We start from the raw sequence: 20,544 nt of genomic DNA, 5'->3' as shown, positions 1-20,544 counted from the left end.
CCGGAGACTTTTGATTAGATGGTGCATTCTGTAAACTACCTAACAATGCGAACATTGAAAACTGTCACAAAATATTTTACACCACCTGCATCTATGTGTGTGGTCATAGACTCAGAGGGAGAAGGAAATGAAAAGATAAGCCAAGTGTGAAATAAAATCAAAATAATGACCTTAAAGGACACTATGATTTTCCACCTTGGCTGTAATGTGACCACAGTTATTTATTTCACACGATCAGCTGATTTCAGCTTACATCACATGCGTCAACCATTCAGAGTATGAGTACGCAGCATCGCCGAAATTAGATGATCGCGTGAAAACATTGTGATAATATTACAGCCAAGATGGAAAATCTAGATGTCTTGTAATAAATTTGTGGCTGTGGCCCAGATATGAATAAACTTATTAAAATAGTAACCAAAATAAGAGCAGTGTCTTGGCACATCTGTAAAATCAAAATGTGCTGGGGAGTAGCATAAATACCTCTGATGTTTCTGGAGTACTCTTGTGAAGCATTTTGAAGAGGAAGCTGAGAAATTATTAACAGTTGCGCCAACTACATTTTTGGAGGTATGTAGAGGACAAATTAATCGGCTTTCGTATCATCTCACCTCCATTCGTAAAAACATCCACATTCCATGGAAACAGAGGAAGATGGTTATATACCGTTCTTGGATGTTTTGGTTAGACGGAAGAATGATGACTCTGTGGGTCATTTAACTCACCGTAAGCCCACTCACACGGATTTGCATTTTCAGTATTCCACAAATGCAGTCTTCAGGGCAAATGAATTCTGCGCTCAGAAAATCAATAAGGCATCATCTGTTAAAGTAAAATAAAAATTAAAAAGAAAGAAACCTAGTCTCCTTCCGTTTGTTGATAACATATCATAGAAGACAGGCGAGACCTTCCAGAAATTTCAACGTAAAGAGGTTTCCCGTCCATCATAAAGACCGCAGAGCTTCTTGGATCGATAAAGTATGATTTACCAATGCGGAAGGCTAGAGTTTGTAAAATGCGTTGCCAAAGTAGCATGGTTCATACACGCTACCTGATCAGAACTATGCGGAAACTTCTTTGTAATGCAGTACAGACCATCAGATGTCACTAGAGGAGGAACAGCCAGTACAAATGGCGGCAAGGAGTATTGTGCTGTCAGTAGAAAAGAATCGGTCGATCAGAAGAGTTAAGTGGTTTAGAACATGCCACCTTTGTAATGAGTGCCTCAGGGACATTTTAACCCTACTAAAGTTGCCCGAGTCGATTGTTGGTGATGTGACTGTGAACTGAAAACGCGAAGAACAGCAACAGCTAAACCAAAACAAGACAGACCTCATGAACTGACAGACAGGGGCCGTCGGGCATTGCGGAGGGTGGCTGTAAAAAATCGTTTGAATCCAGCGAAAGGAATCACTCGCGAGTTCCAAAGTGCTACCAACAGTCCATCTAGCACAATGATTGTGCGACGGAGTTAAAAATAATGGGGTACATTTCTGCAGTCAGTGCAAAGTGACGATTGAGGTGTTGTAAAGAGCGTCATCACTGGACATTTGGTTTTATTTTTATTTATCGTATCCAAGACATCACCATTTTACAAAAAAAAAAAAAAAAATTATATTACAATGCAAGAGAAGCAGTTATATAGAAAAGTATGTAACATATAATGATAAGCGCTAGGGATGCGAAACAGAGCGATTTTCATATCCCACGTGAAGCCCAATACTCTGCAGCTTGAATAGCCTTGTCATTTGCTTCAAATAGGTCTTGAATCGAACACGGGTTGTTTAGTTTCCTGCAGACCAGTAGGTGTTGTGGGTCTTGCTGTTCTCCACACTTACAGGGCTCGTCTGCACTGATGTAGCCCCATTTTTCCAAGTTTGCTCTGCATCTTGATACGCCTGTTCGTAGTCTATTCAGGGCTTTCCAGGTCGTATATGAGAGTTCAGAGCCAACTGTGGGTTCTTCCGTGGGGCTATTCCCTGGTCTTCCTGGGTCCACATTGTATCACAGCTCTTCTCGTCGTGCTCTAGGCGATAAAAGAGTTGCTTCAGTTGTTCGTAGGAAACTCTTCCTTGATTTAAGTCGGCGAGGTTGAAGATTGTATCCGAACATTGGATGCCTTGGATCTGTCTCCTGTTTATGTTTCTCGATTTCTGCGGCAGTCCTTCTTCTGATGTCTGGCGGGGCTATGCCCATGAGGTGGTACAGCTGCTTTGTGGGAGTTGGGCGGGGGCATCCTGTCACGATGCGTCCAGTCTCATTCAATGCTATATTTACTTGTTCAGCGTGGGTGGAATTTTGCCAAACGGGTGCCGAGTACTCCGCAGTGGAGAAACATAAAGCTAAAGCTGACATGCGGAGAACTGTAGGTTGGTCTCCCCATCTGCTATTTGTTAGCTTGCGGATGATGTTGTTCCTGGCACTCACTTTCATCTTTGTGGCCAAACAGTGTTCCTTGTAGGTGAGAGCACGGTCAAGTTTAATCCCAAGATATTTTGGTGTGTCGCAGTGAGATAGATGTTGTCCCATCCAGCTTATGTTGAGTTTCCTCCTTATTACGTAGGTGAAAAGCACAGACCTGGGTTTTTGCTGGGTTTGGCTTGAGGTGGTTATTATCATAATAGTCACCCAGCTTTTCAATCGCTAAAGTTAATTTACTTTCTACCTCTTCAAAGGTTTTTCCCTGGTTGGCAACGACTATATCGTCTGCATAGATGAAGGAGCGAGCGTCCATGCTGATCGGTGGTCATTGGTATAAATATTATACAGCAATGGGGCGAGGACGCTACCTTGAGGTAGGCCGTTTTTCTGGGTCCGCCATCGGCTCTTCTTCGACTACAGCGTGACAAAATACCGTCTATTCTGCAACAGGCACTGGATGAATTGCGCCAGTCGGTAGTCTTTTGTGGTGTTATATATTTTTGATATTAACTTACTGTGGTTTATGGTGTCGTAAGCTGCTGTAAGGTCGATAAAGGCTGCACCTGTAATTTCTTTCCGCTCGTATCCATCTTCTATGTACTGTGTAAGGTTGAGGATTTGTCCACAGCATGACCTTCCTGGGCGAAATCCTGCTTGCTCTTTAATTATATTCTTGTCTACATGTTCTGAGATGCGGTTAAGGATCATTCTTTCTAAGACTTTATAGAACTGGCAAAACAGGGAGATAGGCCGAAAATTTTTAGGGTCTGTGGTTTTTTTTCCAGGTTTTGGTATAGCTACTATATTTGCCTTCCCCCAAGTCTTGGGGATTTTCATTTCAAGAACACATTTGTTCATCATATCTAGTAACCACCGTCTGGTAACAGGTCCGAACATTTTTATTTGTTCTGGGCGTAGATCATCTAGGCCAGCGGCTTTATTAATTTTCATTATGGAGATGGAATCTTCTAATTCTTTCAGAGTAAAGGGGGTGCCTAGGTGGTCTTTTTCTTGAGTGCCTCTCTGAAGTTTCTTTCTTGGGTGCTTCCTGTTGGTTTTACCATTAAGTAGAAGTTGATTTGCTATTTGATTTGGTGTGACGTTATACAAATTTTGTGTATTAGATGAGGGGTCATTATTGATGTTTTTAAGAAGTTGCCAGGGCTTTCGGCTATTCTGTTTCATGTCTAGGTTTGTGATTAAATTACACCATTTCATTGTTCTTGAGGCTGATATGGCCTGGAGGAGTTCTTCTCCCGCCATAGTTGTTTCCTCTGAAAAAGTGTTTTCCTCGAAGAGCTGTTGGCAATGTTCCAGAAGAACCTTTGAGTTTCCGTCAAGTCCAGGGGTATAACTAGTTCTGCAGCCTCGGGGGATATTTCTTCGGGAGACAGTTTTAACTAATTCAATGAAAGTGTCATATTTTTCCGGGCTAGCATCAAGGTTCTGCACCTCTCTGTCAAGTTCTTCAGAGAATTTGTCCCATAGGGCACGTTTAAAATTAAAACGTCTTTGGAAATGGGTGGTTGCTGGTTTAACAACTACTTCAACCAGACATAATATAGCTCGGTGCTGTGTATGTGGGAGGGGTTCTCCCACATCCTTCCTGGTTTGATGTGCTACGTTTTCGCTGACAAAGATGTTATCTGGGTTGTATCCACGGTTCCAATTTCTGCTGTGGAAGGAATATGGAAGTTTGGGGTCGTGTATTAATTTAAGGCCAGTTGAGTCTGCCCAGGTTTCCAGGTCGTCCCCACTTTTGTCTGTGTGCCTGTACCCCCAGGCTGATCCATGACAGTTGAAATCGCCCATTACTATTTTCGTTGGTTGTGAGTTGAAGTTGGTTGGCTCACTGAATCTGAACTCCCTGCTCGGTGGCTTATATATAGACGTCACAGTGCAGGACTGTAACTCTACAGTCAAGATTTCGATCTCTTCTTGAGATGTCAGTTCTGCAGCTATAATACCTAAGCCCATTTTGGCGAAGATTGCGCTGCCACATTGCTCGTGTGGTCTTTCAATTACTAATTTCATTCTGTGGATCTTTGGTCTTCTATTTGTGGGCATGGATTAGTAAGAGATCACAGTTGTGAGTTTTACATGCTACAGCAAGTGGCACTTCCTTCTCATGAGAGAGCCCTTCAATGTTTATGGACATTATATTTAGCGCTGGCTTTGATAAAAGCCTTTTTGTGGTGTCTTGGTGTTGAAAGGATTGGCCGTTAGGCACAGGCCTATCGTTGCCAAGGGTACGCCCGATCGTTGTCATGATCTTCGGGGAGGCTCCTTTCGTGTACCCCGGACATTTGGTGACCGGAAACGAGTGATGAATGACGCTACATCCTGTGACAGTCCGATGAATGGCTTTGGGTTTTGCCGAATGCCTGTTGAACGTTAGTTGCCATCATGTACAGTGGGTGCTACCACATAGGGGTGTTTTTCGTGGCTAGGGTGTGATCCTCTTACTGTGCCAAATGAAATGCTAAATGCGGAAGGATATGAACATATTTTACACCGTCGTGTAGTGCGTACAGTAGAGGAACAGTCCGGAGATGATGACAGTGTCAGCATGACAATGTAGCCTGTCATAAAGCAGCATCTGTGGAACCACAGTTTTCCGATAGAAACATTCCAGAAATTGACTGCCTGGCCATAGTTCCGACCTGAGCACAATGGAACCTCTTTAGGATGAGTTAGAACACCCACTTCTCTCCATACCCCGGCATCCGACATCACTACCTTCCCGTAATTTTGTACTGAGGTAGAATCGTCTAGCATTCCTCCACAGACATTCAAACACCTCACTGAAAGTGTTCCCAGCAGAGTTCAGTCCGTCATAAAGACGAAGTGCGGACACTCCCCGCATTAATGTCCACTAACAGGTGTCGGGATACTTTTAATCAGATAATGCAGGTCAGATAACACACGCAGTGGAAAGACGTTACCGCTCAAGACAGTAAAATGTTTTGGTGGTGGCAATGTGCGAGTTTCAACTAGTTGTATGTGTGCTCAGGCATATTTATGTCAGATGACACCTCAGGTCATTCCTTTTGGCCGATTACTGCCTCCTGGAAGGGAACTCGCTGTGCTCCCTCATCATCATCTTGAAAGACGAACCCATTGCCGAAATGTTGACTGCAGGACTGGACAATAATCTGAAGAATTTGTCTCAGTTTGACACAGTTCTCAAATCACTTTCTATAGCGAAAAGAGGCGCCCGCTACCTATTCATCACACTGGCCCAGAACGTGAGCGACCCATCTTTCTGTATTAAGGGAGTGCATATCTGAACCGTGCATTGGTACCTAGCTTCCGCCACACTCTTCTACGTCGATCGCCAGGCCTCAGACAAATCTGCAGTAACAGGTAAAGAGAACCCGATGACACTGATCCAGGTCTCATTCCTAGTATTCTTTTGCCCACCTTCTTCGTAGACCACGATGCTGAGGTATTTGTGATGTTGTAGCCGAAGGAGGCCAAATTGATCGAATGGAAACGGTTGCGTACTGCGTGGATCGACACAGACTTCTTAGTTTCCACCAAAAAGGCAGCGATCAACCTGTTGAATACTCCTCGGAATGCCCTACAATTAGCAGGTAGCATTCATCAGCTGCCGCTGTTGAGCACAGAGCGCTATTACGCTGTAGCTCTTCAGTGTTTTGTGTCTCAGCATAACGACTGAATAATCGAATGTCGTCGCTGTGATGCTTGCAATTCAACAGGTGATTTCGATCTTCTTCTTCTTCTTCTTCTTCTTCTTCTTCTTCTACACTTCAAAGCTTAGACGCTTGTGCCTGTTCCGTTTCACTGCTGCCTTATTCTGGGTCTTCCTAGGTCGCTTCTTTCTCTTGGCTGATACAACACGGTCAGAAGTGTGATATTTTCATAATGTTTTTTCTTCATTTTTTTCATAAATATTATAAATATTTAGTTCATTCCTAATTTCTCATGCGGTCTTCCCTAGTAACATCTCCCAGTTTCTTAAGGAGTCTCACTTCTGGTGATTATCGCTTTTTTTAGGGATCCATGACTCACTTCCAAATAACAAAACAGACGTATCCATGGTTTTATAAAATTTTTATTTTGTTTCCTTCCGTATTATGTTCCGGAAAGTTTTGCTTATCATTATGAATATTAATTAAAATTTGTTAATTTTATTTTCTATGTCCTTGTTCATGTCACAGCTCACTTTGCATCCTAAAAAATTGATGTTGGAAATCTGCTCAAGTGGTGCATTATATATTATTATTTTTGAGTGTGTGAAAAATTTCCAATAATGTGTCATGATTTTAGTTCTCTCTGTTAATATTCGAAGGTTCTATTCTCTTTTGCCTAGCTGATACAATTTATAGACCGTTTTTTGTAGCTCATCTTCACTTTCATCCACCATGGTAACATCGTCTGTATACGTAAGGATATTAATATATTTATTTCTATCAATTTGTATACCTGGATTTACGTCCGGACTCCAATTTTAATCAAATCTTTACAGAAAAACAATTTTATTTGACAATCACTTCTGTAATATATATTTATTCGACCAGTTTCGGTGGAAGAAAAGTTTATAATTTCACATGCATCCTGACGGTTAACAGAACATACCTAATTTGCTGTCAGAATCTGATTATGTGACATTTTACGTCTTGCTATTGGTACATTTGGTATAGGAAGGTGTCTTCTAAGAGAAATGTGCATTTTTTAACCAATTATTATAATTGCTTATTCCAGTTGATGATCGTTGAAACAACCAAAACGGTCGAATAACTATAATTCATACAGCTGATTGGCAAATAAAAATAGTTTTCTATAAATATCTTACGGCTGTAGCCAGTTACCTAAATAAATTTTTAATCTAATCATATATACAGATTAAATATGGTTGGTGATTGGTTACAGCCTTGCTAGAGCCCCTTATTGGTAGTGATTTGTTATTATTTATTTTATTAATATTTATTTATAATTACCGACTTTTATTATTATTTTTGCGTCCGTGTATAAACTTTTTATAGCTTCAGTAATATGTCTAGGACATCCAGCTTTAATCATTATGTCTCACAGTTTCTTTCTGTCCACACTGTAAAAACTTTTTCGAAGTCAATAAAAGCTATATGCGTCACTAAACTAAATGCTCGTCGTTTCTCTAAATTACTTTTTATGGTAAATATTTATCACTGCATGAACGTCCTTTCCGTAATCGACATTGTTCTTCTAATGGGAGAAACTCTGTTATGGTTCTTAAACGATTATTGATTATTTTTGCAAATGTTACAGATTGAGTTTAGGAAGCTAATTGCTCTATAATTTTCACAATTGTCTATTTGACCTTTTTTAAAAATTGATACCACTTCTGACATTTTCGGAGAGTTTGGCATTTTGCACCTGTCTCAACATTAATTAAATAAATGTACTAATTATAGACGTTATTGCAGGAAGGTGACAATGCGCTTACGGTCCAAGCTTGAAATGGCCTTTCGAAGCGCACTGATAGAATGAATAGTGTATACAAGCAGCATTGACCCGTTCACGATTGGTGACATAGCGGGTTCTGTTGAAATCAAAGAAGAATAAACGATACACCTTCCACACACAGCTGAATTTACGTACCTATATTGAGAAAATAGGTTTCCTCGCCGTGAGGATGGTATAAGGCTTTCTTGATCAGTTTATTTCACGATTTACAGTTACAAACAAGAACCTCCTTGGACTCGTCAATTAGTCAGCTACTCAAGTTAATCGACAGCTTGGGAGCGGGCGGGCCAGTTACCAGTAAGTCTGCACTGCCTGAGGCAGTCACGGCCACACTTTGCACCTTTGCAAAGATTACGGAGAGCTGGCAATTCTGTTTCCTAATTACTTGTACAAGTGTAATATCAAACAAATTGGGAAAAAATGGATAAAAGAAAAACAAAGAGAAATCTTAATCTCCTAGATCACTTACGGTCTACTGTTGGTAAGACATGGACCCAGCTCCGAGTCTCTTCACATAACATTGAGGGTTTGGACAAACGTATGGCGACACCAAAAACACATTACTATTCCTAATACTGTGCAGAAAACCCATAGCGAATCAAAAGAGCTTCCAGTCGTCTCGGAATGAATAAATACAGGTCTCGTGCGGTTTTCAAGCGAATATTACACCATTCTTCCTGCAAAACAGGGGGGAGTTTAGGTAACGACGATGGAAGTGAACAGCGATCACTCACCCCTCCCCAAAGTAGAACAAAAAGGCTCACTAATATTGGGATCTGGTAACCGTGGTGACCAAGGAGATGCAACAAGTCATCCTCGTGCTCACAAAACTGATCCTGGACGATGCGAGTTGTATCAACAGGGGCCATTGTAGTCTTGGAATATGGCATCGCCATTGGAGCACAGACATTATGCCTTGGGATGAACCTAATGAGTTAAAATTGTTCCGTAATCCTTATCAGTGATCCTACCTTGCACAGTAATTAAGGAGCTCATGGAATACCAAGATATGGCTATTCAAAGTATCATCGAACCCACGCATTGTTTCACTCTTTGCTCGTGAACTCGGAAATTGGAGTCAGTGTGAAACAAGCCTCATCCAACCAAATTACTTTCTTCCACTGCTCCATAGTCTAGGTTTTCCTGTTACGGAGCTCCCTTCTTGTTTTCGTGCGGTTCTAGGCGCTACAGTCTGGAACCGAGCGACCGCTCCGGTCGCAGGTTCGAATCCTGCCTCGGGCATGGATGTGTGTGATGTCCTTAGGTTAGTTAGATTTAATTAGTTCTAAGTTCTAGGTGACTGATGACCTCAGAAGTTAAGTCGCATAGTGCTTAGAGCCAATTTGAACCTTCTTGTTTTATTGGTGCTGACAGGCTTCGCGAGTGCGACATTCTGTCCTGCAGACACTTTCGGAGCTAAAATAATTACATCAAGCCCTTAAGCTGTCGACAGACGTTGATATACATCAACGGGCACAGTTGAAAATATGCGTCCCGAGCGGAACTCGGACCCGGGATCTCCTACTTATATGGCAGACGCTCTATCCATCTGAGCCATCGAGGGCACGGAGCATAGTGCGTCTGCAGGGATTTATCCCTTGCACGCTCCCCGTGAGACCCACATTCCCAACTTAATGTCCACACACTACATTCGTAGTGTCCTTGCCCATTACATTCATTACTCGCTGCAGACCATCTTACCGAGTCCCGTAGGAGTTCGGGCAATAAGTGTGCATCCAGCACAGAAGAAGGTCAATGGCCGCTTAGTCTTAACAGCTTTTGCAGCTGTCGTTCTCACTCTGTGAGTCACAATCTTCTTCAATGACCACCTGTCACTATCACTCAACACACGCTCTGGTCCATATTGTGACTTAGCGGGTGATGTTTTTTTCTCTTCTGATGTATGCAATATAAATCTTCAGTATTATACGTCTTGAAACACCAAACACTTCGGCTCGCTTGGGTACGGAAGCTCCCATCATATGACCACAGGCAATTTGCCCACTTTGAATTCACAACTACACATGACACTGTTCTGACCACGACTTACACTTGCAACGTATTGAGGACATTGCAATGTGTCATTCGGGGTGAAGTACAACGGCGCCAGTTGCAGGATTGGCTAGCATCTGCATTTACATACAAGCATGCATTTCACGCGGTGTTCCCGTACTTTTGCCCAACCTCTGTACGATCTAATGCCAGTAAGACTAGGATCCGGTTCGAGTCCCTGTGCATCTCATAGTGTTACTTCGTCAGGAAGAACACTCCTCTGCATTATTCCAATGCCAAACCGACAAACCTTGATGGACGAAAGGTCACACACACATAAATGTTCATATTTCTTAAGAGAGGCATCCTTTTAGACTCGTCATTAGAGGTTTACGCTCATGAATGACTCATTACAGTCAGGGCACAAACCGCAAAGTAACCAGATCGTAAATTGATGCTCTCTGTTTCTAATGCTTTAGTACTCTTCACCAATTGTTCCTTCTGCATGTAGAGTGAAGCACCAGCTATTGAGCTTCATAACATGATAGAGTTACGATGAGATGAGGGGAAATGTTTGAGAGGCTAGTCATACACTACTGGCCATTAAAATTGCTACACCACGAAGATGACGTGCTACAGACGCGAAATTTAAGCGACAGGAAGAAGATGCTGTGATATGCAAATGATTAGCTTTTCAGAGAATTCACTCAACGTTGGCGCCGGTGGCGACACCTACAACGTGCTGACACGAGGAAAGTTTCCAACCGATTTCTCATACACAAACAGCAGTTGACCGACGTCGCCTGGTGAAACGTTGTTGTGATGCCTCGTGTAAGGAGGAGAAATGCGTACCATCACAATTGCGACTTTGATAAATGTCGGATTGTAGCCTATCACAATTGCGGTTTATCGTATCGCGACATTGCTACTCGCGTTGGTTGAGATCCAGTGACTGTTACCGAGCGAGGTGGCGCAGTGGTTAGACACTGGACTCGCATTCGGAAGGACGACGGTTCAATCCCGCGTCCGGCCATCCTGATTTAGGTTTTCCGTGATTTCCCTAAATCACTCCAGGCAAATGCCGGGATGGTTCCTCTGAAAGGGCACGGCCGACTTCCTTCCCCATCCTTCCCTAACCCGATGAGACCGATGACCACGCTGTCTGGTCTCCTTGCCCAAACCAACCAACCAACCAACCAACCAGTGACTGTTAGCAGAATATGGAATCGGTGGGTTCAGGAGGGTAACACGGAACGCCGTGCTGGATCCCAACGGCCTCGTATCACCAGCAGTCGAGATGACAGGCACCTTATCCGCATGGCTGTAACGGATCGTGCAGCCACGTCTCGATCTCAGAGTCAACAGATGGGGACGTTTGCAAGACAACAACCATCTGCACGAAGAGTTCGACGACGTTTGCAGCGGCATGGACTATCAGCTCGGAGACCGTGGCTGCGGTTACCCTTGACGCTGCATCACAGACAGGAGCGCCTGCGGTGGTGTACTCAACGACGAACCTGTGTGCACGAATGGCAAAACGTCATTTTTTCGGATGAATCCAGGTTCTGTTTACATCATCATGATGGTCGCATCCGTGTTTGGTGACATCGCAGTGAACGCACATTGGAAGCGTGTATTCGTCATCGCCATACTGGTGTATCACCCAGCGTGATGGTATGGGCTGCCATTGGTTACACGTCTCGGTCGCCTGTTGTTGGCATTGACGGCACTTTGAATAGTGGACCTTACATTCCAGTTGTGTTACGACCTGTGGCTCTACCCTTCATTCGATCCCTGCGAAACCCTACATTTCAGCAGGGTAATTCACGACCGCATGTTGCAGGTCCTGTACGGGCCTTTCTGGATACAGAAAATGTTCGACTGCTGCCCTGGCTAGCACATTCTCCAGATCTCTCACCAATTGCAAACGTCTGGTCAATGGTGGCCGAGGAACTGCCTCGTCACAATACGCCAGTCACTACACTTGATGAACTGTGGTATCGTGTTGACACTGCATGGGCAGCTGCAGCTGCGCTGCACCTGTACACGCCATCCAAGGTCTGTTTGACTCATTGCCTAGGCGTATCAAGGCCGTTATTACCGCCAGAGGTGGTTGTTCTGGGTACTCATCTCTCAGGATCTATGCACCCAAATTGCGTGAAAATTTAATCACGTATCAGTTCTAGTATAATACATTTGTCCAATGAATACCCGTTTATCAACTGATTTCTTCTTGGTGTTGCAATTTTAATGGCCAGTAGTGTATTTACGATCATCTGTTCCCAAACAGTAGCCATCCACAACTCAGTATCTTTTGTGCGGTTTGTCGAGACCTTCTAGAAACATGAAATAATTATCCTAAGAATGTTGACAATAGAGGGTATGATGTATGGAAGCCGTATTTTGAGGATACCGAGACAGAAGGGTTCAGTAAATTACCTTCAAGCAGCACTCGTGCCATGAGACGTGTTGAGGACACAGGACAGATAACCTTTTGAACGTGAAGGAATACAACCTTTGGGTACATAATCTTCAGAAGCAGGCACTAATAACGATCGATATCGCATCTTGTAAGGATTGAGGCAAGTGGTTTGTTCATCAAAATGCTACTGCTAATGACATACAGTTTCAATTGGTATGCTCTGAACGAATCTCCGTACGTGAAGTTCGAAGGCAAAACTCTCACGTGGATAGGCTAAGCAAGAAGTTCAATTCAGCCGGCCGTGCAATAGAAAATCCCTCTCGATGGGTTGGTCTGCAACTGAGATTGCTAAAGTACTTTGCATGCTTTCACTCGACACTAACCTATGGCATAATCTTTTGTGGCAATGGAACTAAATTCAAACAAGCATTTATTCTATAGCACCCTGCAGTAAGAACGTTGTGTAAAATCGATGACCTAACATCCAGCAGAATGGATTCTTACACTCACGTGCCAGCAAATTTACGTCCTAATGTACCGGGTGATCAAAAAGTCAGTATAAATTTGAAAACTAAATAAACCACGGAATAATGTAGATAGAGATGTAATAATTGACACACGTGCTTGGAATGACATGGGGTTTTATTAGAACTAAAAACAGGATGACGCTCCACCCCATATTGCTAGACGCGTGAAAGATCTCTTGCGCGCGTCGTTTGGTGATGATCGTGTGCTCAGCCGCCACTTTCGTCATGCTTTGCCTCCCAGGTCCCCAGACCTCAGTCCGTACGATTATTGGCTTTGGGGTTCCCTGAAGTCGCAAGTGTATCATGATCGACCGACATCTCTAGGGAGGTTGAAAGACAACATCCGACGCCAATGCCTCACCATAACTCCAGACATGCTTTACAGTGCTGTTCACAACATTATTCCTGGACTACAGCTATTGTTGAGGAATAATGGTGGACATATTGAGCATTTCCTGTAATGAACATCGTCTTTGCTTTGTCTTACTTTGTTATGCTAACTATTGCTGTTCTGATCAGATGAAGCGCCATCTGTCGGACATTTTTTGAACTTAGTATTTTTTTGGTTCTAATAAAACCCCATGTCATTCCAAGCATGTGTGCCAATTTGTACCTCTCTATCTTCATTATTCCGTGATTTATTCAGTTTTCAAATTTATACTGACTTTTTGATCACCCGGCATTTTACGTGTAATAAGAGCGAATTTCCGATGAACGGTTAAAATTGTGATCATAATACTGTAAGTAAAAATAATTTCCATGTAAGCCATGTTTCCCTGTTTCGGGTTCCGAATGGACTTTTATATTTTATTGCAAAAGTCATTAGCTGAAAGTCCTCTCATGTTAAAAAAATAAGTAATAAATATAAAAAGGAACAGTTTAGAAGAGTACTTTATTAGCCGCTCTTTCTACAATTTGTGCACATTACGGGTAACACTAACATTCGTATCAATCAGATTCATTGTACTGACATCTGATATGGCCTCTGAAACCAGTAAAGTTACGTAAATGTTTAAGATAAAAACAGCAGCTGAATAACAAGAAGTAGTGCACCGTCTGTTTTAAAAATGCGAGGGCGTGGTAAAAAGTAAAGCCTTCAAATTTTTATATGAAAACTCTTAAAGCTTTTCAGATAAAACAAACGTTATTAACATTCTACATCTTTGTTTCTGACATAGTCACCGCGAAGACGAACACATTTCTCCCAGCGAGAGACCAGTTGGTTGATACCCTCACCGAGAATGTCTGACCATGTTTACGGAGCCACAACGTCACCTCTGCTTGCACCGTTTCATCACTACCAAAGTGAAGTCCTCCAAGGTGTTGTTTAAGTTCTGGAATCAGATGAAAATCGGATTGTCTGGAGGACAGTGAATCCAAAGTGTCGTACTGTGGCAGGTAACGCAGCGCTCGAATCTGACACTGTCATGTTGAAGGAGACTGTGCTCCACGTGTGGCCGAACTCCTCAAATTCGAAACTCGATTACTGCACGTTGTTTCTCATGCATCTACATAGTTACGTTACACACCGCCATGTTACATGCTACAGTTCGGAGCCCTCTATCTGCAGAGGGCTGCAAATATGTAGACATGAAGAATAAAAATGTAGAATGTTTATAACCCTTGTTTTATTTAAAAATCGTCAAGAGTTTTCATATAAAATTAATGTTCAACACGCCATCGTAGTTGCCTAATCATTAATAATTGTTTTAATAGTTCCTGTGATAAAAGATGTGTATAGATTAGCACTAGTTGTAACTGGCTGTTAGCATACTTCACAGAAGCAGACTACAATGGCTGCTACTGGACGTTAATTTTATAAGTTCACTCGCTTCAAGTATCTGAACTCGATGTGTGAGATGAATGGATGGTACTGCCTCCCATACACACACCTGTTTTTAGCGTGCTGGTTGTTTTAGCAGTCTGAAGAGTAACGTTGAAACTTTGAACACCCACATGTGCTTGCTGTTGGATCGTGTCAACAAACATTTTCTTTTGAGCAGCAAACGTTGGTAGTGAACTTGTTGGACACGAACTTCTCCCACAAGCATAATTACAGCAGCACAGTATCATTTACTGCAAACCAAAATTATGAAACTCATGGACGCAGTACTATTCTTTGCGTACTGCAAACGCATTGTTCCACAGTGGTAAACTAACAGCACATTTCATTGTTACACGAGCACTGCCAGCTACAGGCTTTGGTGAAAATTTGAAAGGCCGAGCAAGACCTTTCGCATAGTCTTCACCTTCGTCATTCGATGCTTTTATCTGGGGCAGCTCAACAGCGTGGCACATATTATGCCAGAATGAGCTCAATGCTCGAATCAGTTATGTCTTTTCGACATGGAACAGAATTCTGCTATGCTCGATAGAGCTGCAAAATAATTGGTAGGAATATATCCAACATGGAATGAAACTTGAGGGAGGCTAAACACCTGTTGTAAATTTGATACGATAGCGCAGTCCCTTGCGTTGATAAGAAAAACGACATAATGTTCCTTCGGAAATGCAAGCACGTCCGCAGGAACAGGCACTGCGGTGACTACAGCTGTTATGAAACACATGGAATTAGTTCACAGTTGCGAATACGAACAACCATCAGCTGTATAAGGGAATGACGACAGTGAAAATTTGTGCTGGAGACCGGGATCCGAACCCGGATTTCACGCCTTACGTGAGTGGTCGCCTTAAGAGGTTCAGGTTGAAAAAAATCGATTTTCGGTTTTCATCATATTGCGATAGATGAATGTTTTATTTAAGTACTCCGAAAAGGATTTTGCTGAAAAGAATTTAAAGAGCATTTTCCTACCACGTGTGTTTATGTGCCACGCCCACTTTTCTGTCACCCACTTTTCTGCATATATTTTAGATCTTTATATCCCCTACATTGCACGTTAAGGATTTTTTTTTACTCCCGAGCGTGTTGGCTATCCTTAGAATGCCACGGTCGGTATTCTCTTGTTTCTGCTGTTTGTAAACAACACGCTTTCAAACATGCGTTTAGTTTTGTTCAAGCGTGATTGCGAGTAGTTGTTATAGAAAACTTGCAGGTATACTGTGGGCAGGCAATTAGGAGAAATAAAGAAAATCTGGAGGCAATGAAGAGAGATGTTTGGACCATATTCTTCCATAGGTCCTCTACTGATGATAAGCCATGTCATGGATTGTGTCCATCAGGGGAAAATTCGTGGTACAAACACAATAGGGCTCAGGCAACTGGAGAATCTTATTCTCACTAGCATTCTCTTCCTGCTGCTGTTATTACAGCAATTAAACCTAGTTTCAGAGACTTATCTCATCCTGACCTTCTAAGGAAATGTCTGCATGGGCAGACAAAGAACCCAAATGAATGTTTCAACAGCATAATTTGGAACCGCCTTCCTAAAACTGTATTTGTAGGCATGCATATAATGAAACTAGGAGTTCATGATGCTGTTATTACACTCAGTTGTGGTAATATTGGAAAGTGTTGGGTACTGAAAAAGCTGGGAGTTAATCCTGTTGAAAATATGGTCACTGGTCTACAACATTGCGATAAAATGGCCAAGAAAGCAAGACAAACATCCAGGAAGGTGAAAAAGAAGCTGAAAGACCTGCTATAGGCCAAAGAAGGGCCATCATATGCAGCAGGACAGTTTTAATTAACTGTAAGTAAAAAATTTCAACAGTTTTTTCTTTAAAGTCAATTTCCCGCAAACTAAAATTTTCGGTACATATGCCTCATTATATAAGAAACTATCATAGATAAATGAATGAAATTTTCAGAGACTCTGCATAACATAAAAAGCCACCTCTGGTACTACATTCATTAATATTCCCCCATTAGGAAGCTCACAAAAATATTTTCTGAAGAAAAAACTTTTTTGTTAATAAATTTAAAAAAGGATTTCTTAAAAACTATAAAATGGATAAAGTAGATTTTTAGTACAGTTGACTCTATTAACATCATGTAACATACAGTAAAAATATTAAGGTCCTGCATCAAATAGTTTTTTTCAGAAATGGGTCAAATACTTGCCTAAATTAACATGGTTAGATAGGCAGGGTGTGGTCCCCTTAACCACTTTGGCCATCCGTGGACGACTTACGGCAGCACTCAAACTTCCATATGTCATTGTTCCTGCTTTACAAGCTGTACTCGTACACACATTACGTAATTTCGAGTTCGAGACCCGATTCGGCACAAATTTTCGCTGTCGCCATTCCTTTATACAACTGTGAATACATTTTAGGTATTTCATTGTTCTTAACAACACAGGCAGTGCAGTATCGTATTTATCCGCCGATACCAGGCAGCTACCTTCAACTAAAATGTCCTCCCCTGTACGGTACTGACATAATGTGTGTACGAGTACAGGTTGTGAACCAGGAACAACGACATATGGAAGTCTGGGTCTGGTCGTCAGTGTGCACGGATAGCCAAAGAGCTTTAGACGACCGCTCGCGTGAAACAGGAGCTCCCTATTCGAGTCCCGGCCCGACAATTTTCGTTGCTCGCTATTACCTTACACGACTGACTGGTGTTCGTATTCGGAACTGCAAATACACTTCTTTGTACTAAAACGTACATGTTTTACTACGTGACTTCCAATTGTATGAAAGTGTATGCTTTGTCTTCGCTAAAACCACATTCGTTGCACTTTACACCATTGCCCCAGTTAAGGCTATTGTTCAATTGTTGTTACACAATTTCCGTCCGATAATGTACAGTAACACGCCTCTAATCACCTGGATGCTGTTTTTTTTCCTGCAGAAGCTGCCGGCCCCCAGTGACTTCGACATCAAAATGTATGGCTGGGTGAAAAAGTCAACGGATCCAACCTTCCAGCAGATGATGCAGCTGGCGGCTAGTGGTCGCTACTGCGTCGGCAGCGACACGTGCTTCACGCTTCAAGAACCCTTCGGCAACTGTTGCCCCTTCTGATAGCCAGTGGCTTTCTTTCCTCATTACGAACTCACCATTAACTCTCACTACCCTAAACACCATTTCTGAGGATTCTGCGTGAAAAACGAAGTTGACACTGCAGCATCATTCGTCAAAGTACACGCGAAAGAATTCCACGATCTCCTCAAATCTTATTTACGTGTTTCTCACTTTAGACTGATACAGCTCTCGTCGCAAACGGCCGCAAACAAGATGAGAACCTGTGTCCCTCGCAATTAGTGATATGCAACATGCATTTAAACGCCAACCAAACTCGTACCTAATGTATCACATCTACTGCAACAGTTTTGCTATGCGTGTCTTCTGCAGTGACTTGTGAACAGAAATAGTGCATAATCTTTAAGGAAACCTCATATTAAAAAATAACACTGCTACTATCCGAGGAATCAGGTCAACAACTGTTTCCATAAACAACGTGTCTTCTCCAGTCCTGTGAACAAGACACGGATGAAAATCTCCCGCACACTTCTACCGAAATGTGTTAGGTAGAATGAAGAGAGAGGAGGGATGGTGGAGGAAGTGGCCGACCTTCTAGATGTGAAATTTAATATTCATCAACTGTTATTGTTCAGTTACAGCATCAATGAGTTTTGAAACACAAGCTTAAACGAAGCACCAATGACTGCCACTTCCAAAGTTAAATGGTTTGCCTCACAAAATATTATCAAGCAGAACTTTGCTGGTGAATACGTCATTACTGTCGGTGTCGGCCATGCCTTCGTATGAAATACTTCATTAAGTTTTGGTTTGTGGTATTTTCATGTGGGTAGCCCAAGTATTTCTTAGAGATAGTCATTTGTAAACCAATGAAGTTAAATCTCTCAAATGCTTCGTCAAAATAGGTTCAGAATAGTTGACATTCAGAGCATTTTTTATTTAGTGTAAATGTACTTAATTTCACTATATATTTTATATTTCACTGTGTTCCTTTTTATGTAAAAGAGCTTACTTTATTATTCCTCAAAAACTATGTTGATAATTCTCTTTAGCATTGCAATTGTCTATGCACAATTTTGGGTTTCATTATAAATATAAGTGTCCTTTTACTGAATAGCTATGTAACATTATTATTTCTTGGATAAAAATATTCAATTTGTAACAAAGCATTCTCAGACAAAATAACTGTACCATACACCTAAGCAAAACATACAAAGCAAAAAACTAATCTTTGTTTAAAAAAACGTGTATATAGTTAATCTGTATCTTGTATCTAAAAAATAAAGATATAAGACAACTACCGGCTGTCATCTACAGAATATTTAGATAATAATTTGCGCAGTTGGAAATCAAAAAGCTGCATCGCCTGGAGTTCTCAGCTAGTGTACCCATACTGATAATCAGGGCACACAATATATGAACCATTGTTCCAGACACCCACTTAAATAGGATGTGTATGAGATCAAGCTACGCATCTGATGGTGTTAACGCAATGTTTAACATACCCAATTGGGGGAATACGAGTTACACCATATTCTTATCCAGAAGTAGCTGCAGGAGGATTTCGTTTTTCTCAGGCCATATAAATTTATTGCAATGTCTCTGTTCTGCCAGTCAAACTAAAGTTTGATGGAAAACTCATTGATTTCACATTTATAATAATCATGACACTTTTCACATAATATTTACAGATCTTTCTTTAGGGTTGCGTCACAATCCAGAATTCAGCGGACAAAATAAGAAATTTTTCTCATACTTATCCACATTGATGGCTACTTTCCTTGATCCTCTATCAGCTGGTATTTCGATATAAAACAAATCACTATTTAGCGGAACAAAACCGTTAACATAAACGTCTAATCACAGGAAACTCACAATCGTTTTGCCTGAGTCTCGTTACAGAAACTCTGAGGAAGTCCCCATGGCTTTTTATAAGATAGATGTACTAAATCATGTCGCAAGCAAAGTACTGTTGGTAATTACGCCCAAGCTGCTACACAAATGTACTGGTTTCGTTACAGAGTCAACATTTTTTGTGAGGTAAAAGTCAAAAATGTTCCTGTTCTGTACATGTACTTTGAATGCAACTAAAGCAATATCCTTAAACACGAAACTAATTGTAGAAGTGCCTATGTGGTAAAGTCAATTAATTGTGAGTTCAAGCCTTAGGCCTACATCAACTGAATCTGGCTTAGTGGCTGCAGTTACTTGGCTAATCATACATTTCATAGATCATTATGGTTCCACTTAAATTATATGGACCAAGCCTCTGTACATACTATGTTCATATGATCTGCGTGTATGGCTGCATGATGATTATGTACAGAACACTAAATAATACAGAGGCTTTAATTTCTTAAGACTGAAAAATTTACTACACATCTACATCTTTTCAACACTTCATATCACCCATTGAAACACATATCTAACAAAAGAATAAGGATTTCTTCCATTAAGTTATATAACATATGCCACAATTGTACAATTATATATTTATCCATAGAACAAAGAGAGACAGCCAGAAGAAATGATTTCATATTAGATTTCTTTTTCATATCCCAGGCATTCTATACTATTAAGCAAATGTTCAAAGATTTCTGTGAATACTTATGAATTCTACTCTGAGCTGCTCACAGTAAGAAGTAAAGAATGTGGTGTTTTCTTCCAGTGTATAGCCGAAGACAGTATTATTCTTTTGTAATCATGTGGACTGTTTACGTTTAATTTCATTAGTAAATTTACACATAGGGAATGTTCAGCCGCTTGAAGTGAGACCTACACCTACATGATATCTATGGGTGAACATTACATATTATTTGCATTGTTCA

At 41.4% G+C, this 20,544-nt stretch overlaps 1 protein-coding gene across 1 annotated transcript in view; it reads left to right on the top strand.

Moving 5' to 3' along the window:
• Positions 1 to 17,758, top strand: part of LOC124594112 — a 41,174-nt gene extending 23,416 nt beyond the window's left edge. The window contains exon 3 of the mRNA XM_047132470.1: positions 17,588 to 17,758. Within this exon, the coding sequence (XP_046988426.1) occupies positions 17,588 to 17,758 (171 nt within the window). The remainder of the gene's footprint in view (positions 1 to 17,587) is intronic.
• The last annotated feature ends 2,786 nt before the right edge of the window (positions 17,759 to 20,544 follow it).

The sequence above is a fragment of the Schistocerca americana genome, chromosome 1 (genome assembly GCF_021461395.2).
Source record: "Schistocerca americana isolate TAMUIC-IGC-003095 chromosome 1, iqSchAmer2.1, whole genome shotgun sequence".
NCBI classification, from domain to species: Eukaryota; Metazoa; Arthropoda; class Insecta; order Orthoptera; family Acrididae; genus Schistocerca; species Schistocerca americana.
This window is presented reverse-complemented; position numbering and strand designations above follow the sequence as displayed.